Genomic DNA, 16,769 nt, shown 5'->3' with positions numbered 1-16,769 from the left:
GACAGACATAGGTATTAAGTCGATTACATCGACCCCAGTGCATAACTGGTACTTAATTTATCGACCCCGAAAGGATGAAAGGCAAAGTCGACCTCGGCGGAATTTGAACTCAGAACGTAACGCAGACGAAATACCGCTAAGCATTTCGCCCGGCGTGCTAACGTTTCTGCCAGCTCGCTGCCTTATATATATATATATATATCATCATTTATATATATATATATCATCATCATTTTCATTTAGCGTCTGCTTTCCATGCTAGCATGGGTTGGACGGTTCAACTGGGGTCTGGAAAGCCAGAAGGCTCCAGTCTGATCTGATAATGTTTCTACGGCTGGATGTCCTTCCTAATGCCAACCACTCCATGAGTGTAGTGGGTGCTTTTTATGTGCCATGTGAGGCTGGCAGCGGCCACGATCGGTTGGTGCTTTTTACGTGCCACCGGCACATATATATATATATCACCTTGACTGACCAGTCCGTCAAGCAACCATTTGACACTGCTGGTCACAGCATGCAGCAAGTTTAGATGGGCTGGACATGTCGCCTGGCTCACTGATAATCGGTGGACCCGCGCATTTGTCGAGTGGTACCCACGCGAGCGGAAACGAGCACCCGGAAGGCCTCTATTACGATTTCAGGAGGACGATTGGGATCACGTGGATGAGAGGATGAGAAAGGCGCGATCCAGAGAGGAGTGGAGATATATATATATTTATATGAGAAAAAGCGCCCCCCCACCGTCCAATGGATGGTGCTGAGTTGTCAAACATTTAAACCAAATTTTCTCAAAACAACTTGCCTGACTGTCCCATAGGCCTCCCCTAAGAGAAACACTGATTTAACCTAAATTTGAGACACCAGCAAAAGAAGAAATAAAGATAGACTTTTTTCTATTCCAAATAAAAACGATTTTATTCACACAAATATGGCCATGGAAGAGTTTAAAGTACCAGTAATGATAAGGCTGTTGACTGGGAGAACACAAATATGGTTTAAACAGTAAGCTTGGTAGGAAAGAAACGTGCCTTTAAGCAGGACAAAAACAACAAAAAATGGAAGGTGCAGTTATGTACAGGTTGACGGAAGAAAAGCAGGACGAAAGCGGCTTTATCAATCGCATTCTCACCTGGAATATATTATTGTAATTTTTTCAAGACTTATACATGCCCTGATACCGTACTCTTTTACTTGTTTCAGTCATTTGACTGTGGCCATGCAGGAGCACCGCCTTTAATCGAGCAACTTGACCCCGGGACTTATTCTTTTTGTAAGCCCAGTACTTATTCTATCGGTCTCTTTTGCCGAACCGCTAAGTAACAGGGACATAAACACACCAAGCATCGGTTGTCAAGCAATGCTAGGGGGACAAACACAGACACGCATATATATACATATATACGACGGGCTTCTTTCAGTTTCCGTCTACCAAATTCACTCACAAGGCTTTGGTCGGCCCGAGGCTATAGTAGGAGACACTCGCCCAAGGTGCCACGCAGTGGGACTGAACCCGGAACCATGTGGTTGGTAAACAAGCTACTTACCACACAGCCACTCCTGCGCCTATATCTACATATCAAATTTGAGCACAATCGGATGGAGGATGCCCGAGATCCTAGAAGACACACAGACACAGACAGACAGAATGGAATTTATATATTTATATACAACAATAAACAACAAACAAATCTTACCCAAGATGAGTAGCAGTTCCTGGGCTCTGCCAAGAGCAAATACTGGGATGAGGCATCGTCCACCTCGGCTGACAATATCATGTACGAGACCAGTAAACCGCGCCTCCCTGTCCTCTCGCTTCTCGTGGATATGAGTACCATATGTAGACTCCTGAAGGGTGAGAGAAATTGTTTCAGCTATTAGGACATTTGTAGACAATGTGTGTGTGTGTGTGTGTGTGTGCACCCTCCCCCTGGGCATTGCTGGCCTTGTGCCAAAACTTGAAATCATCAGCATTATTATAATTATTATTATTATTATTTTCATTCGCATCTTCTTTCATGAAATACAAAATGGGACAAGAACACAAAACATCCAGCCAGTAAGGTGATACAAAAATGGGACAACAAAACATCCAGATAGACAATACAAAGAAAACGAGGACGGGTCATTCAAAGTTTTCTTTCCTCAGTCAAGTACCAGATTATCCTCGCAATTTCGGCTGATTATTCTTGAGATTGCTCCAATCAGGCCAGCCCCAAGGAAGTGTAAATGTTTATGTGTCTGTGTCTGTCCCCACCAAGATCGCTTGACAATCGATGTTGGTGTGTTTACATCCCAGTAACTTAGCAGTTCGGCAAAAGAGACCGATAGAATAAGTACTAGGCTTACAAAGAATAAGTCCTGGGGTCGATTTGCTCAACTAAAGGTGGTACTGGCCACAGTCAAATGATTGAAACAAGTAAAAGAGAATTTCTTTTGCTTTGGTTCCATGCTAGTATGGGTTAGAGATGTACATGTTATATAATCGACTTAATCCCTTTGTCTGTCCTTGTTTGTCCCCCCTGTGTTTAGCCCCTTGTGGGCAATAAAGAAATAAGAAAGCATTCATTCATTTAACCCTTTAGTGTTTAACCTTTTACTGTTCACATTATTCTACCAAAATTAGTGCTTTTTCATCCACATTGCCTTGAACTAATCATGCATTAATCTTGTAGCTATGAGATTTTGATGAGGTAACTGTTAATTTTTAGAATGATATTGTAGGGCTGGTGTGAGAGACCAGATCTGGTCAGTTTGAACATAAAACCGGCAGAATACTTTTGGCCGGATATGGCCGGTTTAAATGCTAAAGGGTTAAACCGGCCATATCCGGCCTAAATATTCTACATGTCTTATATTCAAATGGGTTATATCTAGCCTCTTGCACTTAACTTACATTGACACTTTAAAAATAAACAATCACATCATTGAAACCTCAAAACTGTAAGATAATACATGATTAATTAAAAACAATTTGAGTGAAAAATTATCACATTTAACAGAGTAATCTGAACACTAAAGGGTTAAATATCTACCATCTTACTTCCTATATTGACATATGAACATGTTACTTACAATAATGACAACATCCGGTCGGACCGACGGTATTTCAGCTGCCATTAAATGCCGATCTTCTTGGCGGGAGAAATCACCTGTGTATAATACCTGTGAAGAAACAAAGATAAACAGATGTATAAGGGGACAATATATAACCCTAGTGTAGGGTTTATGGTGATCTTTCTGTCATCAAAAAGTCTCTAGTGCAGGGATCAGGGAACTTATTTAATCAATTACCCCAAAATGTATTTATTTATACCAATGTTGTCCCCTTGATTTGAAAGGAAGAAAATTATAAATCTTTGAATTCAGAAGGTTTATTGAATCTATTTATATGGAAAATACAATTATAAATATTAAAATTAAAAAACAAAGGCGATAAGATAAATTAACATCTGCATTATGAATCAATAATAATAATAATAATAACAATCAATAATAATAATAAAAATAATAATAATACGGAGACCCCCTTCGGTCACGACACAGACCATGGGATTGCACCTAGAAAGTTAACCTCCCAGACACAAGTCCGGGCGAGGTTGTTTATGGAAGACCGGCAGTCGCCCATGCATACCAGCCTCCCCTCTCCATGCCACCAGTGTTATCCAAGGGAAAGACAAAGGTCGATACAGCTTGGCACCAGTGACGTCGCAGCTCATTTCTACAGCTGAGTGAACTGGAGCAACGTGAAATAAAGTGCCTTGCTCAAGAACACAACACGCAGCCCGGTCCAGGATTCAAGCTCACAACCTCACGATCGTAAGCTCGACGCTTTAACCACATAATAATAATAATAATAATAATAATAATAATAATATCGAAAAATACCTTAGGAATGAGAACCCAGGTTTAAAATTTCCCCAAGACACCTGATGAGGTTGGAGGGTATATCAGCCGAAATGTTGTGTTAACAACAAACAAGATGAGGACAAATATCCGTCAAATGTAAATAATGTAAATAATGTACATAATTCCTCATCTCTCAAATATAGAACTGTATTATCTAATCGTTACGGAGCCGACATTAGACTTCAATGGAGACATATAGAGAAACTCCATCAAAAACTAGCTCGTCTTTCAAACCATCTAACTTTCCTGTGTAGATGTAGAGACTCAAATACCTTAGGAATGAGAACCCAGGTTCGAAATTTTCCCAAGACACCTGATGAAGGCTGGAGAGTATATCAGCCGAAACGTGTTAATAACAAACAAGATGAGGAGAAATAACCATCAAATGTAAATAATGTACATAATTCCTCATCTCTTAAATATAGAACTGTATTATCTAATCAGTAAGGAGCCAACATTAAACTTCGATGGACACATATAGAGAAACTCCATCAAAAACTGGAGGCGGACGAATGCGGATTAGGCAGCACCTATGCGACGCTCGACCTCGGCTGCGCCCTGGCCCGTTGGAACCACCGTTGAACACAGGTAGACGAAGAACACCACACCCTCGAGAACGATTGGCTGCCATTCATCTGCTGTGACCAGAGAGGTCATCACTTTGGTTTTGCCAGCATCGATCCGAAGACCTGCCACGGCCACATGCACCCTTTCCACGCGAGGTAATATTTCTCCATGGCCAGACACATTTGCAGAATGCTGGAAACAAACGACACTGCTTGTATGATGGTGACGCTCGTTTACAACCCAACATATGATGTCTGTCAGACCAGGTATCATCTGGGGTGAAAAAAACCCAACAATACGACAATTATTGTACGCAGTTACTGTATAGGCGCAGGAGTGGCTGTGTGGTAAGTAGCTTGCTTACGAACCACATGGTTCCGGGTTCAGTCCCACTGCATGGCACCTTGGGCAAGTGTCTTCTACTATAGCCTCAGGGCGACCAAAGCCTTGTGAGTGGATTTGGTAGACGGAAACTGAAAGAAGCCCGTCGTATATATGTATGTATATATGTGTGTTTGTCCCTCCCAACATCGCTTGACAACCGAAGCTGGTGTGCTTATGTCCCCGAAACTTAGCAGTTCGGCAAAAGAGACCGATAGAATAAGTACTAGGCTTACAAAGAATAAGTCCTGGCGTCGATTTCCTCGACTAAAGGCAGTGCTCCAGCATGGCCGCAGTCAAATGACTGAAACAAGTAAAACGAGTAAAAAGATGAGTTACCTACCTTGACACCAGCAATCTCTATCATAAACATGGCAGCACCGAGGACGTGGCCTGCCGTGTAACACCAGAACTTGATACCATTCACTTCTTTCTCCTGCAAAGAAGGACGACAAGAACTAATAATAATAATAATAACAATAATAATAATAATAATTCATTCTTTTTATTGGCCACAAGGGCTGACAAACATGATTGGAAAACATAAAGGGACAAAACAGGACCCCTGGTTACAAAAGGTTTTGTCCGTTTGTGAAAAAAAATGAGTAAAAAGCAGTATAACAATGAAAATATTACAACGAAAAACTCCCAATAGAGGAGACGCTTCAAAAAACAGAAAAGGTCCCACGTGGAAAAACCCATAAAAGCCACGGGAGCCTGGTCAAAAGGAGGGTAGAGAGCCCCTTTCTCCTTTTATAATACCCTTTTCAATTACAGGCGAAACCTCAGAATTGGTTCATTTATACTGGCCATTCTTGCACAATTCACCCACCTTTCAGAAAACTTGCTATCAGACACAACTCTCCTCTCTAACCTCATCTTCCTTTTCAAGTGAAACTTGAAAAAGTTGATGAGGCCTTACCCAGTTTTCCTCTTAAATCATTTACACTCTGTCATGCATCCATACTGACCCCTTGTCATTTCCTCAGTGAGGCCCGACATCCAAAAGATGCTTTCTCACCACTTCATCCCACACCTTCCTGGGTCTACACCTTCCACAGGTGCCCTCCACAATTAGAGCTCATCACTTCTTTATGCACCTATCCTCATCATGGTTGAGAACCTGAGACCCCCTTCGGTCATGAATGACCATGGGATTGCACCTAGAAAGTTACCCTCCCAGACACAAGTCCAGCCAAGGTTGTTTGTGGAAGGCCAGCAGTCGCCCATGCATACCAGCCTCCCCTCTGCATGTCATTATATGTACGTAAGGTAAAGGGTAAGGACCCTCTTCAGTCATGAATGACCATGGGATTGCACCTAGAAAGTTACCCTCCCAGGCACAAGTCCGGGCAAGGTTGTTTGTGGAAGACCAGCAGTCACCCATGTATACCAGTCTCTCCTCTCTAGGCCACCAGTGTTATCCAAGGGAAAGGCAAAGGGGCCGATACAGCTTGGCACCTGTGACATCGCAACCCATTTCTACAGCTGAGTGAATTGGAGCAACGTGAAATAAAGGGTCTTGCACAAGAACACAACATGCAGCCCGGTCCAGGATTCGAACTCACAACTTCACAATTGTAAGCTTGATGCTCTAACCTCTGAGCCATGCGCCTTCACCATATATATGTATCTCTATATATATATATTGCAGAGACCCCCTTCAGTTATGACTGACCATGGGATTGCACCTAGTAAGTTACCCTCCCAGGCACAAGTCCAGGCAAGGTGGTTTGTGGGAGGCCAGCAGTCGCCCATGCATACCGGCCTCCCCTCTCCATGCCAACTGGTGTTATCCAAGGGAAAGGCAAAGGGGTCGATACAGCTTGGCACCTGTAACGTTGCAACTCATTTCTACAGCTGAGTGAACAGGAGCAACGTGAAATAAAGGGTCTTGCTCAAGAACACAACATGCAGCCTGGTCCGGGATTCGAACTCACAACCTCACGATCCTAAGCTTGACGCTCTAACCACTGAGCCATGCATTAGATAATGTACTCCTAGATACACTATGTCTGAATAAAAGATGGGATGGTCACAGTTGGAACATACACTACGGGATGCTCAAGGCTGGAACATCTTTGATCATAGGTTGACTGGATCAGGACTGACCTGGGGCTAAACAATAACGATTTGGGCAATGGATGGAGGTCACAACTCACCTGATGAAAGTTAATTGTTTCAATTTTGTCCATGCTGTTCTCTATGTCCTTCTCTGTGTACAACATGTCTTCTGTGGCTATGTTGCTGGTGGGTGAATAAAAGAGAGAATAAGGCATGTTATTTTTATAGGGTTAATCATTATTAATCAGGGATAGAGGAGGTTATAGGACAGAGAAAGGGGAAACTGGGATCTTTTCCTTTTGAACGGCACATGTCAACACAATTTCTAGTTAACTAAACACTTTTAAACTTCGTATACTGGTAGAATGTGTTTATAAAACATCTTTTTCTCTTGGCTTTCTTGAGAAATTTCTATGGTATGTAAGATATTTGTGGGTTTTTTTCTTCATTTTCTGCAATTTCAACCAATCAATGACGTCTGTTGAGGTAAAAAAAACATTCTGTGCCGTATGAATATGCCCCTCGTTTAAGAAACAGATTGGGTTTATTTACATTTGCGAAGAAAACAATATACCCTTCCTCCCACTGCTAACCCTAACCATAAAACAGATTGAAATGCAATAGATCGATACTAGGGTCATAATTATGGGTAACAATTTCATATGACACCGCTACAAAAAATGAGATTTTTTTCTAGCGGTGTCAAATGAAAATGTCACCCATAATTATAACCCTAGTGTCGATCTTTGCATTTCAATCTATTTTAGATTTAGGGTTAGGGGTGGGGGAAGGGTATTTTTTTTTTTCTTTGCAAATGTAAATAAACCCAATCTGTTTCTTAAACGAGGGACATATTCATACAGCACGGAATGTTGTTTACGTCAATGGAGGTCAGCGATTGGTTAAAATTGCCGAAATGCTCGAAATTAAAGACGAAATATGTTACAAACTATAAAATTTTCTCAATAAAGCCAAGAAAAAATGATGTTTTATAAACACATTCTACCAGTATACGAAGTTTAAAAGTGTTTAGTTACGTGGAAATTATTTTAAAAAACTGCCGTTCAAACGGAAAAGATCCCAAATATCTTACAAACTATAGAATTTTCTCAATAAAGCCAAGAAAAAATTATGTTTTATGAACACATTCTACCAGTATACGAAGTTTAAAAGTGTTTAGTTAGCTAGAAATTGTGTTGACATGTGCCGTTCAAAAGGAAAAGATCCGGAAACTGGTATAGGGAGAGAAGGAGAGAGTGTGTTTTAAAGGGAGGACACAAGGAAACTCACCTGACTTTCACATAATCTGACAGGAGCCACCGGTAGATGGCCTTGGTAGCGTGGGTCATAAAACATCGACCCTTGAAGGCCGTCTTCTCCAGGAAATAGGGCAGGGCACCGCAATGGTCAAGATGGAAACTGAAAAAAATAAGAGAACAATAACAATAAAAGCTGTTATCATCATCATCATCAACATCACTGTTAGCATATGTTATAGGTGCAGGCGTGAGTGTTTGGTATGAAGTTTTCATCCGGACCACATGGTTCTGGGTTCAGTCCCACTGCATGTCAACTTGGGCAGAGCGAATTTGGAAGATGGAAACTGAAAGAAGCCTGTTGTACACACACATATATATATATAGGTGCAGGCATGGCTGAGTGGTAAGTAGCTTGCTTACCAACCACATGGTTCTGGATTCAATCCCACTGCATAGAACCTTGGACAAGTGTCTTCTACTGTAGCCTCAGGTCAGCCAAAGCCTTGTGAATGGATTTGGTAGGTGGAAACTGAAAGAAGCCTGTTGTACACACACACACATATATATATATATATATAGGTGCAGGCATGGCTGTGTGGTATGAAGTTTGCATCCGGACCACATGGTTCTGGGTTCAGTCCCACTGCATGTCAACTTGGGCAGAGCGAATTTGGTAGATGGAAACTGAAAGAAGCCTGTTGTACACACACACATATATAGGTGCAGGCATGGCTGTGTGGTAAGAAGCTTGCTCCCCAATCACACGGTTCTGATTTCAATCCCACTGTGTGGCACCTTATAAACTTTAATTCATAATCCAAGTTGGTACAGAACCAATATACACACACATACACACACACATTTCCATTTAGTATTTAAGCTAGCCATACCCGACACAAATATTCAACCCGTTTTATGCTCAAACTGACCAGATCTGACTTCTCATGCTGACCCTACACTGCTATTCAGAAATACACAATCATGTCATTGAAATCTTGAAGCTATAACATAATTAAGGACTAATCTTTATATATATAAAAGTGAGGTTGTGTGCTGTCTGTCTCCTATGATTTAGATTCCTAACTACTCCCACATTTTGCGGTGCAGTTTAACCAAAACCGGGTATCTTATAGTCGTGATTCATATCGAGCCCTTCTGGGTATTAGTGCGCGTCTACGATGAGTCTACGATTTAAAAAAAAATTTACCATAATTTTTTCCCATTTTAATGCATTTTTTCGCTATTATATAAGGGAAGTAACTCTCTAAAAATGTCTACAATGAGTCAACGATTTAAAAAAAAAATTACCATAATTTTTATTCCATTTTTAATGCATTTTTTTGCTATTTTTTGGCTATAACTCTCTAAAAATGCTTATATAGTTATTTCCCTTACAAACCCGAGCAACGCCGGGCGATACTGTTAGTTCAAAATAATTACATTTGACAGAGAAACCTGAAAGCCAAAGGGTCAAACTGGTCATATTGAGCCAGATATCCTATTTGCTTCATGTTCAAACAGGCCAGATCTAGCCTCTCGTGCCTACCCTACAATTTCATTCTAAACATAAAGAATTGCATTATCAAAATCTCAAAGCAATGAGATAAGGTAGGATTAATTCCATGCAATGTTAATAAATAAGCTTTAGATTTGACAAAGTAATCTGAATACTGAAGGATTAACCCTTTCATTACTGTATTTCTGTTAAGATGCTCTGCGTTTCTTTCAATTAATTTTAAATATAACAAAGAATTTAGTAAAATAACTTAGTTATCATTAAGCTAGTGTTAGGAAAATAAATTGTGACTAAGGTTTGGTGGGAGATTTTAATGCAGAATTTTTTAAAATAAGACATTTGTACTACAGAGCCAGAGCTGGTTTCAGCTGGGTTGGTATCAAAAGGGTTAAGAATTGTTTCTCTATTATATATTTTAAGCCTTTTGTTACGTATTTTGTTGAGATGCTCTGTGTTTCTTTCAATTAATCTTAAATCATCATCATCATCATCATCATCATTTAGCGTCCGTTTTCCATGCTAGCATGGGTTGGACGGTTCTACTGGGGTCTGTGAAGCCAGAAGGCTTCATCAGGCCCAGTCAAATCTGGCAGTGTTTCTACGGCTGGATGCCCTTCCTAACGCCAACCACTCCGTGAGTGTAGTGGGTGCTTTTTACGTGCCACCCGCACTGGTGCCAGACAGAGCTGGCAAACGGCCACGAACGGATGGTGCTTTTTATGTGCCACCGGCACGAGGGCCAGGCGAGGCTGGCAACGGACACGAAACGGGGCGGTGCTGGCAACGGTCGCGAAACGGAAAGTTCTCTTACATGCCACCGGCACTGGTAACACATCTGCAATTTCCATTGATCGATTTCGATTCTGATCCTCACTTGCCTCAATGGGTCTTCACAAGCAGAGTTTCGACATGCCACCGGCACTGGTAGCACATCCGCAATTTCCATTGATCGATTTCGATTCTGATCCTCACTTGCCTCAACACGTCTTCACAAGTAGAGTTTTGTGTCCCAAGAAGGGAAGGTATGCATACGTAGGCTGGCTCCATCCCATGTAGAAGGCCACGGGTTGTGGACTCACTTGTCCTGCCGGGTCTTCTCGCGCACAGCACACTTCCAGAGGTCTCGGTCTCTAGTCATTTCCTCAGTGAGACCTAAAGTTCGAAGGTCGTGCTTCACCACCTCGTCCCAGGTTTTCCTGGGTCTGCCTCTTCCACAGGTTCCCTCAACCGCTAGGGTGTGGCACTTTTTCACACAACTATCTTCATCCATTCTCGCCACATGACCATACCAGCGCAAACGTCTCTCTTGCACACCACAACTGATGCTTCTTAGGTCCAGCTTTTCTCTCAAGGTACTTACACTCTGCCGAGTGTGAGTACCGGCATTACACATCCATCGGAGCATACTGGCTTCATTTCTAGCGAGCTTACGCATATCCTCAGCAGTCACGGCCCATGTTTCACTGCCATGTAGCATGGCTGTTCGTACACACGCATCATACAGTCTGCCTTTCACTCTGTGCGAGAGGCCTTTTGTCACCAGCAGAGGTAAGAGCTCTCTGAACTTTGCCCAAGCTATTCTTACTCTAGCAGTTACACTTTCAGCACACCCACCCCCGCTGCTGACTTGGTCACCTAGGTAACGGAAACTATCAACTATTTCTAGTTTTTCTCCCTGGAAAGTGACGGAAGTTGGTCTCAGAGCATTTTCAGTGTTTATTGTTCCTGAGCATCTGCCACATACAAAACCATCTTCCTAGTTAGCCTTCCTTTGACATTGCTGCATCTCTTATGTGTCCATAGCTTACACTTGGTGCATCTTATAGAGTTTCTACCTACACCTTTTCTACAGATCGAGCAGGGCCATCTACCTGAAGGTGTTTGTGATTTGTCTACCTTCCTACTGATTACGACTTTGGTTTTAGCTAGATTGACTCTGAGGCCCTTCGATTCTAATCCTTGTTTCCACACCTGAAACTTCTCCTCCAGTTCTGATAGCGACTCAGCAATTAGAGCAAGGTCATCAGCATAGAGGAGCTCCCAAGGGCATCCTGTCTTGAATTCCTCCGTTATTGCCTGGAGGACTATGATAAATAGGAGGGGGCTGAGTACTGAGCCTTGGTGGACCCCTACCTCTACCCGGAATTCTTCACTGTACTCATTTCCAACCCTCACCCTACTAGCGGCGTCCCTATACATGGCCCGCACAGCTCTCACTAACCATTCATCTATCCCTAGTTTTCTCATTGCCCACCAGATAAGGGATCGGGGGACCCTGTCGAAGGCTTTCTCCATGTCAACAAAAGCCAGGTACAGGGGCTTATCTTTGGCTAGGTATTTCTCCTGCAGCTGCCTTACCAGGAATATAGCATCAGTAGTACTTTTCCCTGGCACAAACCCAAACTGCATCTCATCTAAACTAACTCTCTCTCTAATTAGTTGGGCTATGACCCTCTCCGTAACCTTCATCACCTGGTCCAACAGCTTGATACCTCTGTAGTTATTTGTATCTAGGGCATCACCTTTACCTTTGTAGCAGTTGACTATTATACTGCTACACCAGTCATTGGGTATGACCCCTTTGTGTATCACCTGATTAACTATATGGGTGACTAGGCTATAGCCGACACTACCAGACATTTTGGCATCTCTGCAGTGATTCCTGATGGGCCTGGGGCTTTCCCTGTCTTCATGCTTCTAATTGCCTTAGCTACCACAGAACTATCAACTCGGATAGCTGGTCCCTCTGTTGGGTCAACATTCGGCAGACTCTCTTTATCCCATTCATTTTCTTCATTCAGCAACCTTTCATAGTGGCATCTCCAAACCTCTCTCTTCGCATCCTCATTTAGCGCAAGTGAACCATCTTCCATGCGAACACACTTCTCTCCTACCACATCACGATTCTCTCTCAAACACTGTCTTGCAACACGAAACACCTCCAGTCTTTGGTCCTCACGGCGCAGAACATTGGCAAATTTTTTCTTATCTGCTTCCCCTCTGGCTAAATAAACCTGTCTCCTAGCTTCTCTTTTGGCAGTCTGATACAATTCCCTGCTACCCCCATTTTTCCAGACCTTCCAAGCCTGTCTCTTTTCTCTAATAGCCCTGTCTACAATATTGTTCCACCACCACGTTATTCTAGGTCGAGAGGGGACTTTGCACCAGCCACAGATCTGGTCAGTGGCTCTCAGCAGGTTGTCCCTTAGAAACGTCCAGCTGTCTTCTACCCCCTGTGATGCTCTATCCCCTTCTACTTCGTCAGAGGCTTCAAGTAATATGTCCCTAAATCTCTGTCCATTTGCAGGATCTTTAAGCTTCCAGATCCTTCTTCTCCATATTTGTCGTCTTCTGGTTGTCCTCCTAGTCCTGATCCTAAAGTCACTAACTACCAGTCTATGTTGTGGGGTACATTCTTCACCTGGAAGGTTTTGGCATTTATAAGCAGCCATCTCTCCCTTTGCCTTGTAAGGATGTAGTCAATTTGGCTGGTATGTTGGCCCGATTGGTAAGTGACTAGGTGGCTGGTAGGTTTCCTGAAGTTAGTGTTGCAAATCATAAGATTATTTGCATCGCAGAACTCCAGCAGCCTGGTTCCCTCCTCGTTGCGGGAGCCATAGCCATAGCCTCCATGTACGCCATGGAAGCCCCCAGCATGTCGTCCAACGTGACCATTGAAGTCACCAGCCACAAAGATAAGGTCTCTGTCGTTCGTCAATGAGGTAGTCTGCAGTAGAGTGTCATAGAATCGGTCTTTCTGTCCATCGGGTAGCCCCGACTGAGGAGCATAGGCTGATATAATGGTTGCTAAACTATGATGAAGCACTAATCTAATCTTAAGTATTCTGTCACTTACTCTGATTACCTCAATTACTTTATCTACCCATTTCTCAGCGATAAGTATACCCACGCCACCAACCCCGTCAGTGTTCCCTGCCCAGAAAATCTTGTACCTGCGTTCCTTGCCTGTGAGGAACCTAGCTGATCCTCCTCTCCACCTTATTTCTTGCATGCAACATATATCCACACATCTCCGTTCAAGCATCTCGACTATCTCACCAGACCTACCTTTCAGAGTGCCAACGTTGAGGGTGCCAACCCTGAGGGTGTGGAAGGCATGGGCTCTAGAGACCCTGGGACGGTGGACAGTAGCTTCGTGTACCTGAAAAGAAAGCTCGCATTTGGCAGAATTCATGTGCAAGAAATGAAGTAGTAAAGTAGCCTTCAGTACAACCTGCATAACGCTACACGAAGCTACTGTCCACCGTCCCAGGGTCTCTAGAGCCCATGCCTTCCACACCCTCAGGGTTGGCACCCTCAACGTTGGCACTCTGAAAGGTAGGTCTGGTGAGATAGTCGAGATGCTTGAACGGAGATGTGTGGATATATGTTGCATGCAAGAAATAAGGTGGAGAGGAGGATCAGCTAGGTTCCTCACAGGCAAGGAACGCAGGTACAAGATTTTCTGGGCAGGAACACTGACGGGGTTGGTGGCGTGGGTATACTTATCGCTGAGAAATGGGTAGATAAAGTAATTGAGGTAATCAGAGTAAGTGACAGAATACTTAAGATTAGATTAGTGCTTCATCATAGTTTAGCAACCATTATATCAGCCTATGCTCCTCAGTCGGGGCTACCCGATGGACAGAAAGACCGATTCTATGACACTCTACTGCAGACTACCTCATTGACGAACGACAGAGACCTTATCTTTGTGGCTGGTGACTTCAATGGTCACGTTGGACGACATGCTGGGGGCTTCCATGGCGTACATGGAGGCTATGGCTATGGCTCCCGCAACGAGGAGGGAACCAGGCTGCTGGAGTTCTGCGATGCAAATAATCTTATGATTTGCAACACTAACTTCAGGAAACCTACCAGCCACCTAGTCACTTACCAATCGGGCCAACATACCAGCCAAATTGACTACATCCTTACAAGGCAAAGGGAGAGATGGCTGCTTATAAATGCCAAAACCTTCCCAAGTGAAGAATGTACCCCACAACATAGACTGGTAGTTAGTGACTTTAGGATCAGGACTAGGAGGACAACCAGAAGACGACAAATATGGAGAAGAAGGATCTGGAAGCTTAAAGATCCTGCAAATGGACAGAGATTTAGGGACATATTACTTGAAGCCTCTGACGAAGTAGAAGGGGATAGAGCATCACAGGGGGTAGAAGACAGCTGGACGTTTCTAAGGGACAACCTGCTGAGAGCCACTGACCAGATCTGTGGCTGGTGCAAAGTCCCCTCTCGACCTAGAATAACGTGGTGGTGGAACAATATTGTAGACAGGGCTATTAGAGAAAAGAGACAGGCTTGGAAGGTCTGGAAAAATGGGGTAGCAGGGAATTGTATCAGACTGCCAAAAGAGAAGCTAGGAGACAGGTTTATTTAGCCAGAGGGGAAGCAGATAAGAAAAAATTTGCCAATGTTCTGCGCCGTGAGGACCAAAGACTGGAGGTGTTTCGTGTTGCAAGACAGTGTTTGAGAGAGAATCGTGATGTGGTAGGAGAACAAAGAATTTAGTAAAATAACTTAGTTATCATTAAGCTAGTGTCAGAAACCATAAATTGTGACTAAGGTTTGGTGGAAAATTTTAATTCAAAACTTATGAAAACAAGACATTTGTACTCAGAGCCAGAGGCGGTTTTAGCAAGGTTGGTATCAAAAGGGTTAAGAATTGTTTCTCTATTATATATTTTAACCCTTTTGTTCTAATATTTCTGTCTAAATGCTCTCTATTTCTTTCAATTAATTTTAAATATAACACAGAATTTAGTAAAATAACTTAGTTATCATTCAGCTAGTGTTAGGAACATAAATTGTGACTAAGGTTTGGTGGAAGATTTTAATGCAGAATTTTTGAAAATAAGACATTTGTACTACAGAGTCAGAGCTGGTTTCAGCCGGGTTGGTATCAAAAGGGTTAAAAGGCATAGTTGAGAAGCAAATCACTTCACTACACTTGAAATAACTGGCAATAAAAGGTCAAAGTTCACTTACTGGCTGACAAGAAGAAGGTCAACTTCCTCGACCTCCACAAGATCCAAAAAAGGCAAAGATGCGAAACCATTCAATCCTGGATGGATACCACAGTCAAGCTGAAATGAAAGATAAAATAAAAAAATTTTAAAAAATGTCTGTGAATGAAGACCTGTTGAGGCAAGTGAAGATCAAAATCGAAATCGATCAACATCAATGGAAATTGCAGCTGTGATACCAGTGCTGGTGGCACATAAGAGAACCATCCGAACGTGGCCGTTGCCAGCGCCGCTCCGACTGGCCTCAGTGCCGGTGGCACGTAAAAAGCACCATCCGATTGTGGCCGTTGCCAGTCTCCTCTGGTCCCTGTGCCAGTGGCATGTAAAAAGCACCCACTACACTCACGGAGTGGTTGGTGTTAGGAAGGGCATCCAGCTGTAGAAACACTGCCAGATCAGACTGGGCCTGGTGCAGCCTACTGGCTCCCCAGACCCCAGTCGAACCATCCAACCCATGCTAGCGCGGAAAACGGACGTTAAACGATGATGAGGTCTGTATTTCATCATCATCATCGTTTAATATCCACCTTCCATGTTGGCATGGGTTACTTACTTACTTGTAATGGCATTCACCCAGGGTGGGTTGAGCCGGCTTCTTCTCTGGTCCTGATGGCATCATGAACCATGGCGGCCCACACTTGAGGGTCCTGTGTGAGGTCACTGGAGATAGCAAGCCATTCGCGGTTCCATCTGCGCAGACCGACCACCTGTGGACCTGCGAGTTCGGAGAGGTCCTCCTTTATCGTTGTTTCCCAGGTCTTCAGCTGCCCGCCCATGCGTTTGCAGTAGCTGGGAAGTGAAAGTGGGAGGAGGACATTGTGAATCAGCTCGCCCTCTGGAGGCTGGGACGCATGACCGAACCACCTTAAGTGCCGTTGTAGAAGCACCAAAGGGAGGGGCTGGAGATTCAGGCGATGACGAAAACCAGCTGTAGCAACCTGATCAATGCGTTGGCAGCGAAGAATGCAACGGAGACAGTCATTGTCGAACACCTCCACCCTTCTATTCCTTTACTACCCACAAGGGGCT

General features: G+C 43.4%; 1 protein-coding gene across 4 annotated transcripts in view; it reads right to left on the bottom strand.

The window, feature by feature from the left end:
- The window catches only part of LOC115225313 (cleavage and polyadenylation specificity factor subunit 3), a 48,400-nt gene that overhangs the window by 26,178 nt on the left and 5,453 nt on the right, over nt 1-16,769 (bottom strand). For all 4 annotated transcript variants that reach the window (XM_036513976.1, XM_036513977.1, XM_029796260.2 and 1 more), the window contains exons 3-8: nt 15,703-15,800; nt 8,209-8,337; nt 7,017-7,101; nt 5,198-5,290; nt 3,073-3,162; nt 1,695-1,845 (exon numbers count right to left, since the gene is read on the bottom strand). In XM_036513976.1, the coding sequence (XP_036369869.1) occupies nt 1,695-1,845; nt 3,073-3,162; nt 5,198-5,290; nt 7,017-7,101; nt 8,209-8,337; nt 15,703-15,800 (646 nt within the window). The remainder of the gene's footprint in view (nt 1-1,694; nt 1,846-3,072; nt 3,163-5,197; nt 5,291-7,016; nt 7,102-8,208; nt 8,338-15,702; nt 15,801-16,769) is intronic.

Source organism: Octopus sinensis, linkage group LG27, assembly GCF_006345805.1.
Source record: "Octopus sinensis linkage group LG27, ASM634580v1, whole genome shotgun sequence".
NCBI classification, from domain to species: domain Eukaryota; kingdom Metazoa; phylum Mollusca; class Cephalopoda; order Octopoda; family Octopodidae; genus Octopus; species Octopus sinensis.
Note: the sequence above shows the minus strand (reverse complement) of the source record. Positions and strands in the feature narration are given on the sequence as shown.